The following is a 16096-nucleotide window of genomic DNA, read 5'->3' on the forward strand; positions in this document are numbered from 1 at the left end:
GTATTTCTGACAATCATAGCATCTGACCATTTAGATTATATAAGATCTATCAATGATAAGGTATTACAGCCCGTGGTTACATCACCAGCTGGGTCAGGCAGAGTTCGTCTTTGATATGAGGCATATTAAATTTGCATTTGTTTCTCATTCATGTATATTCATAGACTGGCATTTAAACAGAAAATAAATCTACCAAAACCCCGCAACCATCAGACATATCAATGCTTTGATTTACTTTACAGATTCTACTAACTGTATTGTACTACCTCTGTGTGTTGAGATCAATGATCCCTAAGGACCAGAAAACTCTACCAAAATCAAGCCTTGGATATCAGTGTAGGTTACTTGTACATTCCGCGTTATAAAGTATAGATATAGCCAATAGTTGTGAATTTTTTTAACGTTTATTATATAAGGGGTTTCACGGTGTATCAGGATGGATGCGGGTACGGAAAATGTTGTTGTGGAGGATATGCAAAAATCATTCAGATGGTATCACGGTGACGATATGGCTGGTGAACGAAGTGTTATCGTTGGTAGCTCGCATACAAACCAGGTTAGTAAAAGTGTCAGAATGCAATACGTTATTGTTCTTTGAATTTGAGCTGCACGCGTCACAATACTTTTTACACCCTCTCCCCGGATCGAATGATAGGGGGCATATTGTTTTGGTTCTGTCATTCCGCCAGTCCGTCTGTGTCACACAATTTTCACATTGCTCATAAAATGAAAACGCTTCCACCTAGGGTATTCAAACTTCATATGTAGATGAGCCTTGTTGATCTCCACATCCGTCAATTGCCTTGACCCTTTACTAGGTTAAAGGTAAAGGTCACCGTGACCCCTGATAGTGAAACTTTAATCTGACCCATAAAACATAACTGTTAACGAAAAGGTTGCTTGAGGGGGAATAGTGTTTTTCGGACACACCTTGTTCAATTTTGTTCATATAATATATCCTTGTCCAAATACTTGTAAGATCGCTACACAAACTGGTATAGCCCTTGTGGTTTTGGGCTCCCTTTAATGGAAAAATGAACAGAACTGCAACCACCTTGAAGCCGTGCGCGCATCGTAAGAGCCGACTTAATGGGCTTTAACAATTGAAATCTTTGAAACTGAAGATTCCAGCAGGCGGGTGGTTTTGATATCATGCCTCGCATTTGCACGGGTTCTTTTGAAATGCGTGAGATAAGCTAAAATAATTCCTGTGAAAAGAAACTTGTCAGGTACTTGAATAATTCAGCAAATACTACTGGTAAACTGATTAGCGATATGCTGAAAGCGGCGTTAAGTTAAACCCCATTCAAACCAGCAAACAATAAAATCGGTATAAACAGTGATTGAAAAGATTTGGCGACTCCAAGTTTAAATTTGCATACACATTATTGTTTCCTTATTTTTAGAGGATAGAGTGTTGGTGCATAGCGGCATGGAAAGATAAATTTTGTCAAATGGAAGAGCAAGGGATTTTCTCAACAGCAGACGGTATTCATGTGTAAGTTATTGTTATAAGGTTGAAAATTAGTAGCTCGACTATTCAAAGAATAAGTTGGTCTATTGGATTGGCACATGCTTCGTCGTCGGAGTCCCGACTTTGTTAAGTTTTATATGTAAATTGGTTTGTTATTACTCACTAATGGGAATGGCTTGAAACTTCACACATTTGTTCATTGTGATGATCTAACATGCGGTGAACAGATTTCATAACACTGTTATGCAGTTTTACAGAATTATGCTCCTTTTTCGACGTGTTTCTGTTGACAAAGCTGTTGAATAAGCAAGCGTTGCTGACCTCCGGCAGCTCTTGTTTTAAACATTTTCGGTTTCCGATGATTATTATCTTACCTATTTTTAATATTAAATGTCTGCTTAGGGCATTGGTGAAGTGGTTAGTTCTGAATCCGTGTTAGGTTCTACTTCTGTTCTGGGCGTATGTGATTTTGGTTGTTTTTACATATTCCAGAACGATGGGTTTCTCTGAGCCATCCTGTTTCTCCCACGTCTTAAGACAACAATCGCCTGTAAATACTGGTGCCAACTTGTTGAAAGTTTGCTTTGCAGTCGTTGTAAAATGAATATGTTTAAGATAAGCCACATGAAAGTTGGCGACGCACTAGGTTGCGTCCATCCCTACAGTAAATCATATCAGTTGTAGAATCACGATGTTTAGTCATTATGAGGACTCGCATACCTAATTTCGTCAGGCGACACCTTCTGTTTATAAGCAGAGTTATTATCCTTGAAATAGCAAAAAGCCTGTCCATTTTATGATTTTAACACACCAGTCCTAGATAAAAAAGTTCTGTTGTAGAATCATGAAACCTTTCATTTACATTCATCAGGATGTGAACTTGCGCATCTTGAAATGTTTGTCCAGCCTAGCGTAATTATTTGCCCCTGAAATATTCATATTGAGCTCCTTCTTCAGACCTATTTGTCGTAATTACATTTATAGAATTCACGATATAAATTTTTGCATCTTCTGTATTTCTCTGGTCATGCTCTTTATTTTCATAGTTATATGTTCCTTAAATTCTCATAAATGACCGTTTCTTACCAAGGATGTCGATATAATATCGATACATGCCGTTTCAAATACATATCGGCACACAAGTATGGCATATGTGATACATAGACTAACATCTAAATGTTCGAGTTATAATTTATCTATGTTCCAATGTTTTAGATAAAGAAAGTGTTGTCAAAAACGTGTCTTCCCCACAAATCGGCACTCGCAATAATCTCTAGCAAGTCACTATGTACCTTGATTGTTACTTAGTACCTTAGATATTTGTTAACATATTACTCAATTGCTCTATGTTGAAAGAATATGTGGTCGCTGGACAGTCAACTGCGGTGGGTGCCACTGGATCCGAGCATGCTTAGAAAAAGGGTTTATGGAACAGAAAACTTATTTTGTAAATTTATGTTTTGATAGCGTTATGTCATATTCTGTGGACAATACATGATCGCGCTGCAAAACAATTGCCAGTTTTACTTTTTGTATTACTTTTTCTCAGTTATAATTGTTATCGTGTTTGTTTCTTGTTGCAGAAGTTGCGTCAGATTCTGTTTTATGCAACTTATTCAGCATGAATTGGACTTAATACGGGCAGAGTGGAATACTCATTATATAAGGAGGCAGACACGGGAAGGAACACCTTGTGGAAAACCAGACATTTTATATTTGTATCCAGAATTATATGGTAAACGAATTTTAATTATGGTCTTGCCACAATACAACTTTTTAAGTATTTATTTTGCTCTTGTAATTGTGGTGTAAAATGTATACCCGTGTCAACACTGCAGGAATAGGTCAAGTTAGCTTAACAATGACCCAACAAAAGTTGCGTACATACAATAAGTATAGCAAGAAAAGTGAATGGACTGTGGAACAGTTGCGACTTCATACGTGAATGATTTTGATAAAAACATGCAAAACAGATGTCAGTATTTAACTGCAACTAAAGTGGGGTTAGTTGTTCTATAAAAATCAACACGTCGGATGGGATTCGAAACCTTGATGGTCAGTTTGTTTTGGTCTTTTACATTGCCAACCATATTAAAATGACTCTAGCAACTGTTCCGTGTTCAACCGAAGTTGACCGCCTATCGTAAAGATTACCTTTCCCTAGAGATCGTAACGTTATTCTACTTCGCACGTCCGTATTGAAACTGAAATACATGGGTAAAATAAACTGAAATTGAAGGGAATGTCATGTTCGTTAAAATGGAACACCGACATTACTTACGTGCACAGAATTGCGACAGCAGAGTGAATGTAAATTATGCCACGTTATGGTCATGTGTTGAAAAAACCTATTTACCGTTGTTGACCTTACTTTAATGCTAGTAACCTTTAATGTTATCCACCTATTTTTTTCAACCGGACAGGAACTTATGACTACAAATTCCCAGTTGAAGAGGCAGACTGCGAGTGCCTGGGTGATAACTGCGACGTTCCATCTAGCACTGGAATAGACGAAGAACTAGAAGGAAGATTTCTTCAAATGATGGAACTGGATGGAATGCGTATGCCAGATACATTAGCTGAAGCCATCGACTTGCTCACCTGGCTAATAAGCAAACTTGACTAACTGCTTGAGCAGAAATGACATTCCATTAAAGGCATTCGTTCTAAAGATTTACTGACAGTGGGGCGGTTTCGTCGGTCGTGTCCTTTACTTAATAGAAAAAATAAAGATGCTGATTTGTTATAAAGTTTTATAAATTCAAATCAATTCCTTGTGATTCATGAAGTATAAAGTCTCAACTTCCATGTTCTTTTTTATACGACAATTGACAGTCGCATGTTCTCTCTAAGAAATCGTTGGAAATAGTGAAAGTTGAAAAGTATTCTGAGCAACATCTGTTGTTGTGATTTCTGGCTAACTGTTTCTTTCAAGCAAACAGCGAAATAGGCCCAACATTAAAGTGACTTTTTGGTGCTACGTAGGAGCCTACAAAGCAAGCCTAGAAAAAAGCAACAATTTGTGTATCATAGATCTGTATTCCCTTCAAAACAACCAATAAATAGTTTTGTAAATGATACATGAAATCTATCAACAACTGGATCGCTCACCTGAGTAATATGAGCTACATGTTTCAAATGTCAAAATGATGATAAAATATTAAGAAAGTCATTAGGTCACATTCATGCTCAATAAAATTCAGTTTTACAATTTGTGTGCAAAACTGATTATATGTCATAAAAATTTCAAGGCTGTATCTTAAAAAAAAAAAAACAACAAGAAAGTAGGTCAAGGTCACAGTCAAGTGACATCATATTACTTGGGGTCATCAGTTAATTATAATTAAACAGTCTTGGAAATAGGATCAGATGATTTTTTAAAGTATTTTTCCTATATAACTCACATAATAACTAATTGACCCCAGGGCGGGACCTCTTTTAACCCCAGGGGCATAATTTGAACAATTTTGGTAGAGGACTACCAGACAATGCATTATACCAAATATCAAAAGCCTAGGTCGTATGGTTTCAGACATTAGAAGATTTTTAAAGCTAGTCTATATAAAACTTGGGACCCCTTTTTTCACCCAAGGGGTACAATTTGAACAATTTTGGTTGAGGACCATAAGACAATGTTACAAACCAAATATTAAGTGTTGTGGTTTCAGACCAGAAGATTTTTAATTTTTTTTCCTATACAAGTATGTAAAACTTGGAACCCCGGGTCGGGGCTATATTTGACCTTAGGGGGATAATTTGAACAATTTTGGTAGAGGACCACTAGATGATGCTACATACTAAATATCAAAGCCCTAGGCCATGTGGTTTTGTACAAGAAGATTTTCAAAGTGGTTTTCAAGAAGATTTTTTAGAAATTGTTGACGGACGACTGACGACGGACGACGGACATCAAGCGGTCACAATAGCTCACCTTGTCACTTCGTGACAGGTGAGCTAAAAATTAGTTTAAACTGAACTCAACAACAATTCTGTAATTGACCGATTTTATAGTGCATATTTTCTGACCTGGCGGAGATATTTATAGAAAGGTCATAAGTGGGCCATTCTATCATTTTTAGGGTAATCGGCTATATCATTAGATTTCGTTTCATTACGTCGGATAAATCCGATATGCACAAAGTTACCTTGATTTTAATGCTACAGCCTGTACTAAAAATATCTTGGCCACGTCAGAAAATATGCACTATATCTATCTAAATAATACAAAAACAAATTAAACATTGCATTGAAACCAACTGAAACAATTTTCCAATACATTTAGAAAATTACCATTCCATTAAATGTACAAAATTCAGGACCTATAGCAAATCTTTAAGAAAAGTCTCAAAACATTCCATGTCAGGAAATTTGAATCGTGGTTTTTAGAATACGTTTCAGAGAACCGCAGTAAAAAGGATTTACTTTTAAGAGAACTGCAATAAACATATAAGAATAGAATTTAATATACTTCTGTATAATGTATGTATGCTTAGAAGTGTTGGAGTCTTGGATGTATGATAAGTGTAACTGACACAGTACTTTGCAATTAGATGCATGAAAGATTACATAAACATTATGTGGGCTGTATTGATTAGAATCTATTTATATAGAAAAGTAACAAATAGAAAAACAATGTGGACCTCTGTAGAATAGTTTCCTAAAAGAACTTATTATGCACCATGCACAAGTTAGGTTGGCACTTATCAAATATGATTGAACTGTGTGCAACTGTTTGAGAGACCAAGTGCGCACAAAATTGCATATGCATACTTGTATATAGCATAGTAACAAAAACCAAAATCCAACAAGAGCTGCTTTTTGAGAAAAGCACATGTCTCCCCCTAACTGGCAAATTATCTCAACAGTATTTATTTATTTATTTAAGTTTTACGGCACACCAACACAGTATAGGTTATATGGTGCCAAACAGGACTACATATTTTGGTTTCACATCTCATTTACATCTAAATAAAAACACGAGGTATGGAATCAAAATTTGCATACCTGCTGGAATCACAGAGTTACTACAAAACCAACTGTTAAGACCCTATTATACAATCATGCTAGGGTAAGGCAGTGGTTCCAATTCTTTTCATACACAGATCATCTCTCAACAGTAGTACAAGACTGGATTAGAAATGGTCAATCATAAACCCCTACTCTCTACATATTTTTTATTCCCATTCAGACTTTCAGTGCTTTGACACAATCCAGTCAAACTTTTAGTGCTTTAATACAACCAAATCAGACTTTCAGTGTTTTGATATTACCCAAGCAGCCTTTCAGTGCTTTGATAATCAAAACCAATTAAAAAGAGACATAATTCCTAAGTGCCTTTCAAATATTTTTATTATGAACAAGAACAAGGACTTACTGGCAAACATATTTTGTTAAAGTTTGGTGCAGATCAGACAAGATATATTCAACTTAGATTGCGGACAGGATTTGTGACAGGCGGACGACAGGAGTAAATCAATATGTCTCCCATCACATAGTGGTGTGGGAAACATAATAAGCCTGCACAATATTTATATAAAAGAATGTAACATGCACCATCCACAAGTAGGGTTGGTACTGATCAACAGTGTTAAGATTCATTTGTGTGCAAGGGTTCAGGAGTTTAGGTGCGCACAAGATTACATAATTTATGCAGACGATAGTTAATAGTATATTAACAAACAATAGCCATAAGTAAGACAGCGCAGTCCAATATTTAACGATTTTACCATAAAATGATTTTATGTCTCAGTAATAAGTTCTCTTGACTTGGGTATAATGAATTCACATCCTGCACAAACTTTGTTTGTATGCTGAACAATAATTATGTGAAAATACAGTAAGATATAAGCAAAAGTAACAAAGGTATGACAGAGAAACAAAGGTTGCCGAAGAACTTTAACCTTAACAATAATCTTAAGTATAACACCTTGTTGACCTTGACCTTTGGTATAATGGTCCCAGCCCCTGCACATACTTTGCTTGTAAACTGAACAATGTTAATGTGAACTAACAGTAAGATATAAGCAATAGTAACAAAGATAATTAATTATGACAGAAAAACCAAGGTTGTAAAACACCTTGGTGACCTTGAACTTTCGTATAATGGGCCCAGCCCCTACACAAACTTTGTTTGCATGCTGGTCAAAGTTCATATGAACTTACAGTTACATATAAGAAATAGTAGCAAAGATATGACAGAAAAACAAAGGTTTTTGAAAAACTTAAACCTTAACAATAACCTAAGTATAACACCTTGGCAACCTTGAGTATACTGGGCCTAGCCCCAGCACATACTTTGCTTGTATGCTGGACAATGTTTATGTGAACTAACAGTAAGATATAAGAAATGGTAACAAATATATGACAGAAAAACAAAGGTTGCCGAAAAAAATTCACCTTAAAAATAATCTTAGTATAACACCCTGGTGTCCTTGACCTTACATATAACTGACCTAGCCCCTGCATTGTATTTTGTACTTTGCCAATGCTCTACTATTTGAATAATTGTCCTAGAAGCAGGAATATTATCATAAGACTTGAGATATCCATCCAGTATTTCCATTAGTTTTGGATTAGTTTAAATATGAAACAGAAATGGGATTTGATTTGGTCAAAATGCACGTTAGAGTTATGGGACTTGATGCAATCAACTAGTTTCCTAGCCCCGTAGACATCAATTCAATATCTGCATTAGTTTTTTGAGATAGCATTACATTTAAAACTTTAACCACAATTTTCCAATTCTATTAACTCTGCAATGCAGTTTTGTTTATGAAAGACCCAAACATGCACCATGCACAATTACTGCTGTTACTGATTACTGTTACTGTCCAATTTCAAGTATAGGTGATATTGGTCGAAATTACTAGTCTATAAGATGTAAATAAAAAGATTTGTGGTTTTTTGACAGGAAAAGCTTACACGAGATTAAAAGATATTACATTTGTGTATTTCCGAATTCAATTCTTAAATCTGTTGAATAAAAATGATAAAATGCTGGGAAAAGCCTTGAATTGTATTATTTAATTAGTTTATAAAACTGTTTAATAAATTCAGTAAGAAAAGACACTCATGTAATATCCTCTGTAAGTACACATCTAAATATCCTCTACTTTACCTCAGAACTTCAGGCATTGGAAAAAAAGGTAATATGATAAAGCAACAAAACTCATAAACGTATTACTATAATAGTGAGTTTAGTCCTATTTTTGCACCTATAAGGCAAACCTAGAAAGTGACCATTTATGTATTCCCAGAAAAATAGAACAAAAAACAGTTCACAAACAGATATATCAAAATAATACAAAATAACTTCGAAACAAACTAAACACAACCATGAAATAAACTTTAACAAAACTATTATATATCCGATACATGATTCCTAACACAACAGTACAGGAGGTGGTCAATTAATTTTGACAAAGTGAATTCGATGAATTGGTATCCCCTGGCGAAAGAGTTTGTGGTGAGGAATGGCCAAAAATATATCCATCAAAAAGTTAAGGATGTTACTTTGAAGCAAATCATTTCAAAAGTCAAAATCAGTTTAACAGAAAATGAATGTTTTAAGTGTACATAATAAATGTATGTCATGTTGATCCTGACTAATGAAATTATTTTGAATGAAATATGTTTACTATAGTAAACAAGCAAATTTGATGAACTGGTATCCACTGCCGAAAGGGTGGTGAGGAACGGCAAAAAGTGAAGGATGTTACTGAGTGGCAAATAATTTCATTAGTCAAAATCAATTTAACAGAAAATGAATGATGTATATCTGTTTTAATATGTCTGCCCTGATGATTTAGAAATGAAACCGGTAGGTAGACAGAAATACAGATAGAGGAAATCCATTGGATGTTTTTCTTATATATATATTTTTTTGGGGGGGGGGGGGGGGGGGGGGGGGGGGGGGGCAGCGGGGGTGACTTGGTGAGGGTACAAAACAGCATATGAGCCATGCCATGAGAAAACCAACATAGTGGGTTTGCGACCAGCATGGATCCAGACCAGCCTGCGCATTCAGAACTTCTGGTCAGGATCCATGCTGTTCGCTTTTAAAGCCTACTGAAATTGGAGAAACAGTTAGCGAACAGCATGGACCCTGACCAGACTGCGCAGGCTGGTCTGGATCCATGCTGGTCGCAAACCCACTATGTTGGTTTTCTCATGGCACGGCTCATATATTGATGGGAAAATATAAATTGAAAAAAAAAAGGAAAAAAATATTGGGCCGGGGTGGGGGTGGGGGGCGGGGGCATGGCTGGGTGGCGGAGTGTGGTGGGGGAATGGTACAACTTTGCATGTTGATAAATACTCATTGAAGGCTTTAAAAAAAATAAAAAAGAATGAAAACATTATCTTTTTTTGGAGGGGGTGGGGGAGGGGAGGGGAGGGTGTGTGACCAAGGCAAGGTGGTGACCAGGTACACAGCTTCACCTGTTTATAACAAATGTTCATGGAAAAGAATGTATTATGTATCATTTATTTGGTATGAAACAAGCGCATATGTATTTATAGCCAAACATTTTTATTTTAACATAGAAGAAGCATTTATAAAGATGTTCTATTCAGTGGGACATGTGACCTTTTCAGAGAAAACATTAAGTATGTATATAGAAAGCAAAACCACAGATATTCGATAATACTTGTAGCTGAAAAAAATATAACATTTTTGAAATGATAAAACTTTCTACATTGTAGATTTTATTAAAACTTCTTATCAACGTTTGGAATTAATGATATATAAATTGGAATATATGGCCAACTTAAATGTATATTTCTATGTGATTTTTTTAAATGTTATGAAATATACGACTAAATTCATGTCAGATTTTAAAACATAATTGGAATCATTTCATTTGTCAACATCTTAACATTTACACTGTTACATAGAAAGTGACAATTACAATTATTATACACATGAACACCAATACGATTTTTGATCATATATTACGGGTCTAGGCTATATTTTATGTTATTCAGAACAAGGAAATCGGTAATAAAATTGTGCAGAACAAGGTTATGTAGAACAGTTCTTAAAATTGTTCATTTGCATATACCCATACCTTTTAACTGAATTAAAGGCACTTATTTAAAAAAAAAAAAAATGCAATTTTACAACGGTACCCAGGCATTGTCTTGTAATTGAAAATGTGTCTAAAACTTATAATTGATTAGCAATGGATTGAACTAGCTAGGACTACGTCAATAAAAATGAATAAAACAACAACCAAATAAATAATGAATAGAATGAAATTTTATACATGTTTATTTTAAAATCACGTTCACATTCTTTTCGGTCACTTTTTGAAAAGGCCGAGAAGGTCAATAAAACGGGAACAATAAAACAATTAGTCATATTTCAAATGTGTTTTCACTAAAAAAGTAATCACATAAGATATACAAATATATATACACGCTTTTACCAATTTTTGCCATGTTGTTTTTTTAACTTTCCTTATATGGAACTTCTCTGGTCAAATTATGCTCCACGGAATTTTATTAAAGACTTGCACATGGTATATCGTCATGCAACATTTGTCACAACCTGAATTTGCTGCTTTTAGCTCCTGCTTGTTGTCACAGGGTATTTGTTCATTTCAAGGACAAACTACCGCAGACTCCATCTGTAGTAAATGCCATACAAACATACATAAGTATATAAACAGACAGACAGGCAGACACAAAGACAGATACATAGACTGACAGACAAACGACACACAAAACGATACCCAATGTATGAATAAAATATAGAGAGAACATTTTAAGACACTGGCCTTATTCTCAACTGATCACGAAACTCAAGCCTACGTGCGATTTACATTTTTTTGGAAATAAAACTCATTAATAATTATTGCGATTTGGGTGGTTATTTTATTTCTACCAGTAGTGTGAAAATGTAAAAGAAAAAGGGGCCAAAATGGCCAAGGAAGGGTCGAAATGGCCAAGGAACACCGTAAGTTGGGGTTGAAATGTATCGGGGTGGAATTTACGGTCTCTAGAAATGTCTTTCAGGCGTTTGCGCAAGTCAAACCGGAAGACGAAATTACGATATAAAAATATCGTGTTTTCGCGTTTTCGCTATAAAAATATCGTGTTTTCGCGTTTTCGCTTTGTGCGAAAACGCGAAAACGCGATACTTTCACACGAAAACACGAAGCAAAAATATCGCGTTTTCGCGCTATCAATATCGTGTTTTCGCATTTTCGCCCTACTTACCACGAAGGCGAAAACACGAAAAGACGATGGCAAATCGAGGGCGAAAACGCGAAAATACGATATTAAGAGCGCGAAAACGCGATATTTTTGTTTCGTGTTTTCGCTTTATAGCTTCGTGTTTTCGTGTGAAAGTATCGCGTTTTCGCGTAAAAATATCGCGTTTTCGCGATTTCGCCCCTAGGACGACAACGCGAAACTGCGATGGCCCCAACGGAACACCGTAGAACACCGTAATAAAGTGATGAATTAAATATTTACTTGTGGAAAACTTGCTTAATGTTTGAATGAAAGAAAGATCAATAGATACATCGATTAAATTATGCATTATCAACATCAATTAAATACTGAGGAACTCGAGACTTTAAAGATTGTAAAATGTAAGTTGAAAATCTTTGAGTAAATGCTTTTATTGTTATATATACAAAAATGGAAATTTAGTATACATACATACTTGATTATCCTTAATGTTTGTAATTTATTAATTCATTAATTATTAATCAGTTATATAATTAATTATTTTATACAAACTTGTACAATTATAAAGGATAATATTCTCCTATGAAAACATAACTCTAGTGCATCACTTTGCCTGCAAATTTCCAAACTTCTGAATTCCGGAAACTTCCAAATACCGAACTTCAGGTTGGTCCGGAGGTCGTTCGGTTTTCGGAAGTTACACTGTACTTCGCGCATTTTTTCAAACCGTTTGCTCCACTGTAAAAGCAGATCAACTTAAATCAGATGAGCTATCGAATGCCAGTTCTACCGTCTTGCTAAACATATTTAACAACTTTTTAGGAGCAAAGGAATTGATTTATAGAAATGTGCATTGTGTAGTTTCCAACAATGTTGCAAGGCGTTTTACTTGGTCAGGCCGCAGAGCGAAAATACGAAATGACTCAAATCAGCCATCATACGTCGGAACTTCAATCCCTAAACTTACGTCTATTCTGGAGAGAGCGTGCAAAAAGACAATACTCCATTGTTATTTTATATGGTATCCAAATATCAATATAATGTTAAGTCATTTAATTTAGCTGGCATATAATTTTGTAGGTTTTGGACAAAATGGCTTGTTGGTTTGAGACAATAAGATATGGATTTTCAATTTTTGAGAGAGATACGTTGAAATTTTATCAATTAATTGAAATTTTATGCCATCGGTCGGCTGGGGCACGAAAGCTAGTACCCGACGAACAATAATAATGACTTCACAATAACTCAATATTTGTCATAATATTATATTACAAGAAACAGGCGAATTATTTATACACTCTTTCAAATGAACGATCAATATCTAAAGTTGGCATTGATTTTGTATTGTCTAAGAGGCCGATTATCCGCATTCTGAATATAGTCGGCTGATAACAAAAGTGTTAGATAACATTTGATCTAGAAAGAGAGGAACTATTTTCAGTCCAACTTTTTCATTTTAACACCGACGAATGTGGATTAAATTTTGTAATTTGTATGCAGTCGCAGAATCCATAGTTTCTATGAGTAAATTTCTAATATGTGCTTATAAAGATAAAATCATCTGGTACCAGTCACGAAACTCTATCATCTGAGTGGTTGGTTCCCAGCTCATTCTTGGAAATGGATTTCAAAGTTAGTTTTAAAGCTTTGAACCAAACTACTGGAATTTTGAGACTGGTCTTTAAGCTATGTTTTACAGCTTTGAACATTTATAGGGAAATGAAAAAGATTCAAGCTTTCGTTATACAGATGTCACGCTAAGGGCGGTAACTGGCACAACGACGATTTTTGTTGACGTTAAGAAAAAAGTCGTTATCTTCGGCCTTATGTTGCTTTCACTTTTCTGATAAGTATCCCCTCCCCACTCCCCTCCACGCACACGTGCACCCACTACAAAAATAGCACAAGTAAATAAAAATTGTAGAAAACTGGTAAGTATAAGCCAAAAATACATTTCCAACAGATCTGAGCGGGGTGTATTTTTATGACCCACTTATAAAAAGAACGGGTATATTGTTTTGCTCATGTCGGTCTGCGGATACTTTGGTTTCTGATCAATAACTGTTGAATGCGTTAGCTTACAGTATCAAACTCAAAGGACATTGGTTAGTAGATGATCGTATTGTTTTTGGGTCAGTGGGTCAAATGTCAAGGTCACAGTGACCTTCAGTCTGGAAACGGTTTCTACTCATTAACTAAAGAAGATTGAGACCACAGTGGTCAGACATCGGAGAATGATTGCATATTATTAGTAGATAACCCTCATGTTTAATTAAGTACTCATTATATCAAAGGTCAAGAACTTGACCTTTAGACTGAGACCGGTATCCGTTCAGGAACTAGCGAAGCCTTTGATCTGCAGTAGTCAAACATTGTTTGCCTATAGCCAGTAGGTGATCCATATGAATTTGGTAGTCGAGGGTCACATTTACCTTTGAGGCTGCTAACTATGGCGTACCATTTGGGTCAAAAGATTCCAGGTACCACAGGTAGTAATAAAATTATACCTGCAGGTATAAAATTGTATCCGCGGAACATTTTTTATACCCGCGGGTACATTTCCAATTTATACCTGCAGGTATATTTTTATTACTACCTGTGGTACCTGGAAACTTTCGACCCAAATGGTACGCCATAGCTAACAGTTTCCTGCTGGAGAAGGGTTACGTTTACTGTTTTTACTTAGCTGTGACGGGCCATCATGGAGGCATATGTGTTCCATCATGGAGGCATATGTGTTCTCATGGAGGCATATGTGTTCCATCATGGAGGCATATGTGTTCACACTAAAACTTGGTTTGCACCAAGTCTTATTAGGCACAAAAATACATACTAAGCAATTGTACACAGCGCATAATTCAGTGAGCTGGAGGCAGGTTTTAAATTTAATGAAACCGCTTCCGTATATTGTTAAATAGATCTATGTAGGAAATATATGTACCGCATTCACGCAGGTTTTTTTTTTTTATTAGAATATATAGATGTAATTTAGGTTTACATTATCCTAAACTCATAACATCAACTTGAATAATTTTTTATATGTTTTGGTGTTTAATAGGTTGGGTGATTGTTCTTGCAAACTGCGTCTTTAACCCTTTTATTTCATTATTTTGCGTTAGGTCGTTTTCCATTTGCCAATCTTGCTTCTTTATCTTGAATACCACAAAATACCAGTGTTTCTATTTGTTTAAATGAATCTTTATACGAAGTACAAATTATGAATAAACTTCTTTATCGACAAAACATGTCCCCGTGTTTAGAGGCAAAAGGTATAACTGGATTTCAAGCAGCTGCAATTATTGAAGTTTTATATTGATTATGGAAATGCACATGATCCCAAATCATCACTATTGTCTTAACCAGATTAAACATCTGAGTTAACAAGTTTAATGAAAATAGCCTTTCTGTCACGGTTGTTCAAAATCTATTAGTCGTCGTCAAAAAGGGTCTAAATTTTTAGAATTTCTTTCTAAAAGATATGACAGAAATTATAGCTTCTTTGAAATATAAATCAGATTGATTTTTTTTTTTTTTTGGAAAGCGAAAAACCTATATTAAAAGCTTGACTGTCATACAGAACATAAAAGTGACCCATTTGTATATATAAATTGTTTTAATTTCCATTGTTAAAAAATGATATCTTGAAGTCAGCTTGAAATTTGGTAACTATCTAAAACACAGGCTTTGTTCTGTACATTTTATTTGACCGTATGGTAAAAAGGGATTAGATTACAATGTTGGAAAGTTTCATGTAGATTGTGTCTGTATGTGAAATACCCATACCATTAAAGTTTTGGTATTTCCCCAAGAAAACTTGCTACAGAGTAATGTTTTCACATAAGACCAGGAGAAACCCTAATTTTCAGTGGCTATAATTCTCTGTACATTCCGAAGTTTTAAATAAAACATGGCTAAGTTAAATATACAACATATTGTAGAAGAAATTTCTGAAGGTGTACCTCTACCTTAAAGCTAGCGACAATTTTCAGGGGTATTTTTTTTTTTACGTATATCGTCGAAATACACTGTATAAATGCAGTACTGTCACTGTCAATTACTCTTCCGCTAAAATATTATACAATAATTTTAAAAGGGAATTTAACTGTAAGTAAACTGTGCGCAATAATATTTTGTGTTGAATATTTTTTTCTTTTTCAAAATTTTTGAAAATTAATAACTATTCAGCTGACTGACCAGTATTAATACTCTATTTGCAGACTTTAGGTCATAGTACGCTCTTTGTTATTCCATTGCGGTCAATTTTACAATCATTACAATAATAGAATCAACAATAACCGATTAAGTTTGTAATAAATCCCATGCTAGTCAACGAAACTGACCGTCTCTGTCGCTATCGTACACCTTGTTTCCAAAGCAGAAAATGACAAGTTTACGCAAACACCCGTTCGATTGTTCCCGCATTAC

The 16096-nt window shown here is 35.1% G+C and overlaps 1 protein-coding gene across 1 annotated transcript; it reads left to right on the forward strand.

Moving 5' to 3' along the window:
• The first annotated feature begins 255 nt into the window (after positions 1-255).
• LOC128558122 (uncharacterized) lies at positions 256-4575 on the forward strand. The gene is made up of 4 exons (XM_053546974.1): positions 256-556; positions 1407-1498; positions 3058-3209; positions 3898-4575. The coding sequence occupies exons 1-4, from the start codon at positions 437-439 to the stop codon at positions 4098-4100; spliced, it is 567 nt and encodes a 188-aa protein (XP_053402949.1). The 5' UTR covers positions 256-436; the 3' UTR covers positions 4101-4575.
• The last annotated feature ends 11521 nt before the right edge of the window (positions 4576-16096 follow it).

Source organism: Mercenaria mercenaria, chromosome 6, assembly GCF_021730395.1.
Source record: "Mercenaria mercenaria strain notata chromosome 6, MADL_Memer_1, whole genome shotgun sequence".
Classification (NCBI taxonomy): Eukaryota; Metazoa; Mollusca; class Bivalvia; order Venerida; family Veneridae; genus Mercenaria; species Mercenaria mercenaria.

What these genes read in the sequence shown, in the direction of transcription:
- LOC128558122 (XM_053546974.1), top strand. Translation starts at nt 437, where the DNA reads ATGGATGCGGGTACGGAAAATGTTGTTGTGGAGGATATGCAAAAATCA. An exon ending in GTAGCTCGCATACAAACCAG is followed by an intron (nt 557 to 1,406) that starts GTTAGTAAAAGT and finishes CCTTATTTTTAG; the next exon opens with AGGATAGAGTGTTGGTGCAT. An exon ending in ACAGCAGACGGTATTCATGT is followed by an intron (nt 1,499 to 3,057) that starts GTAAGTTATTGT and finishes TTCTTGTTGCAG; the next exon opens with AAGTTGCGTCAGATTCTGTT.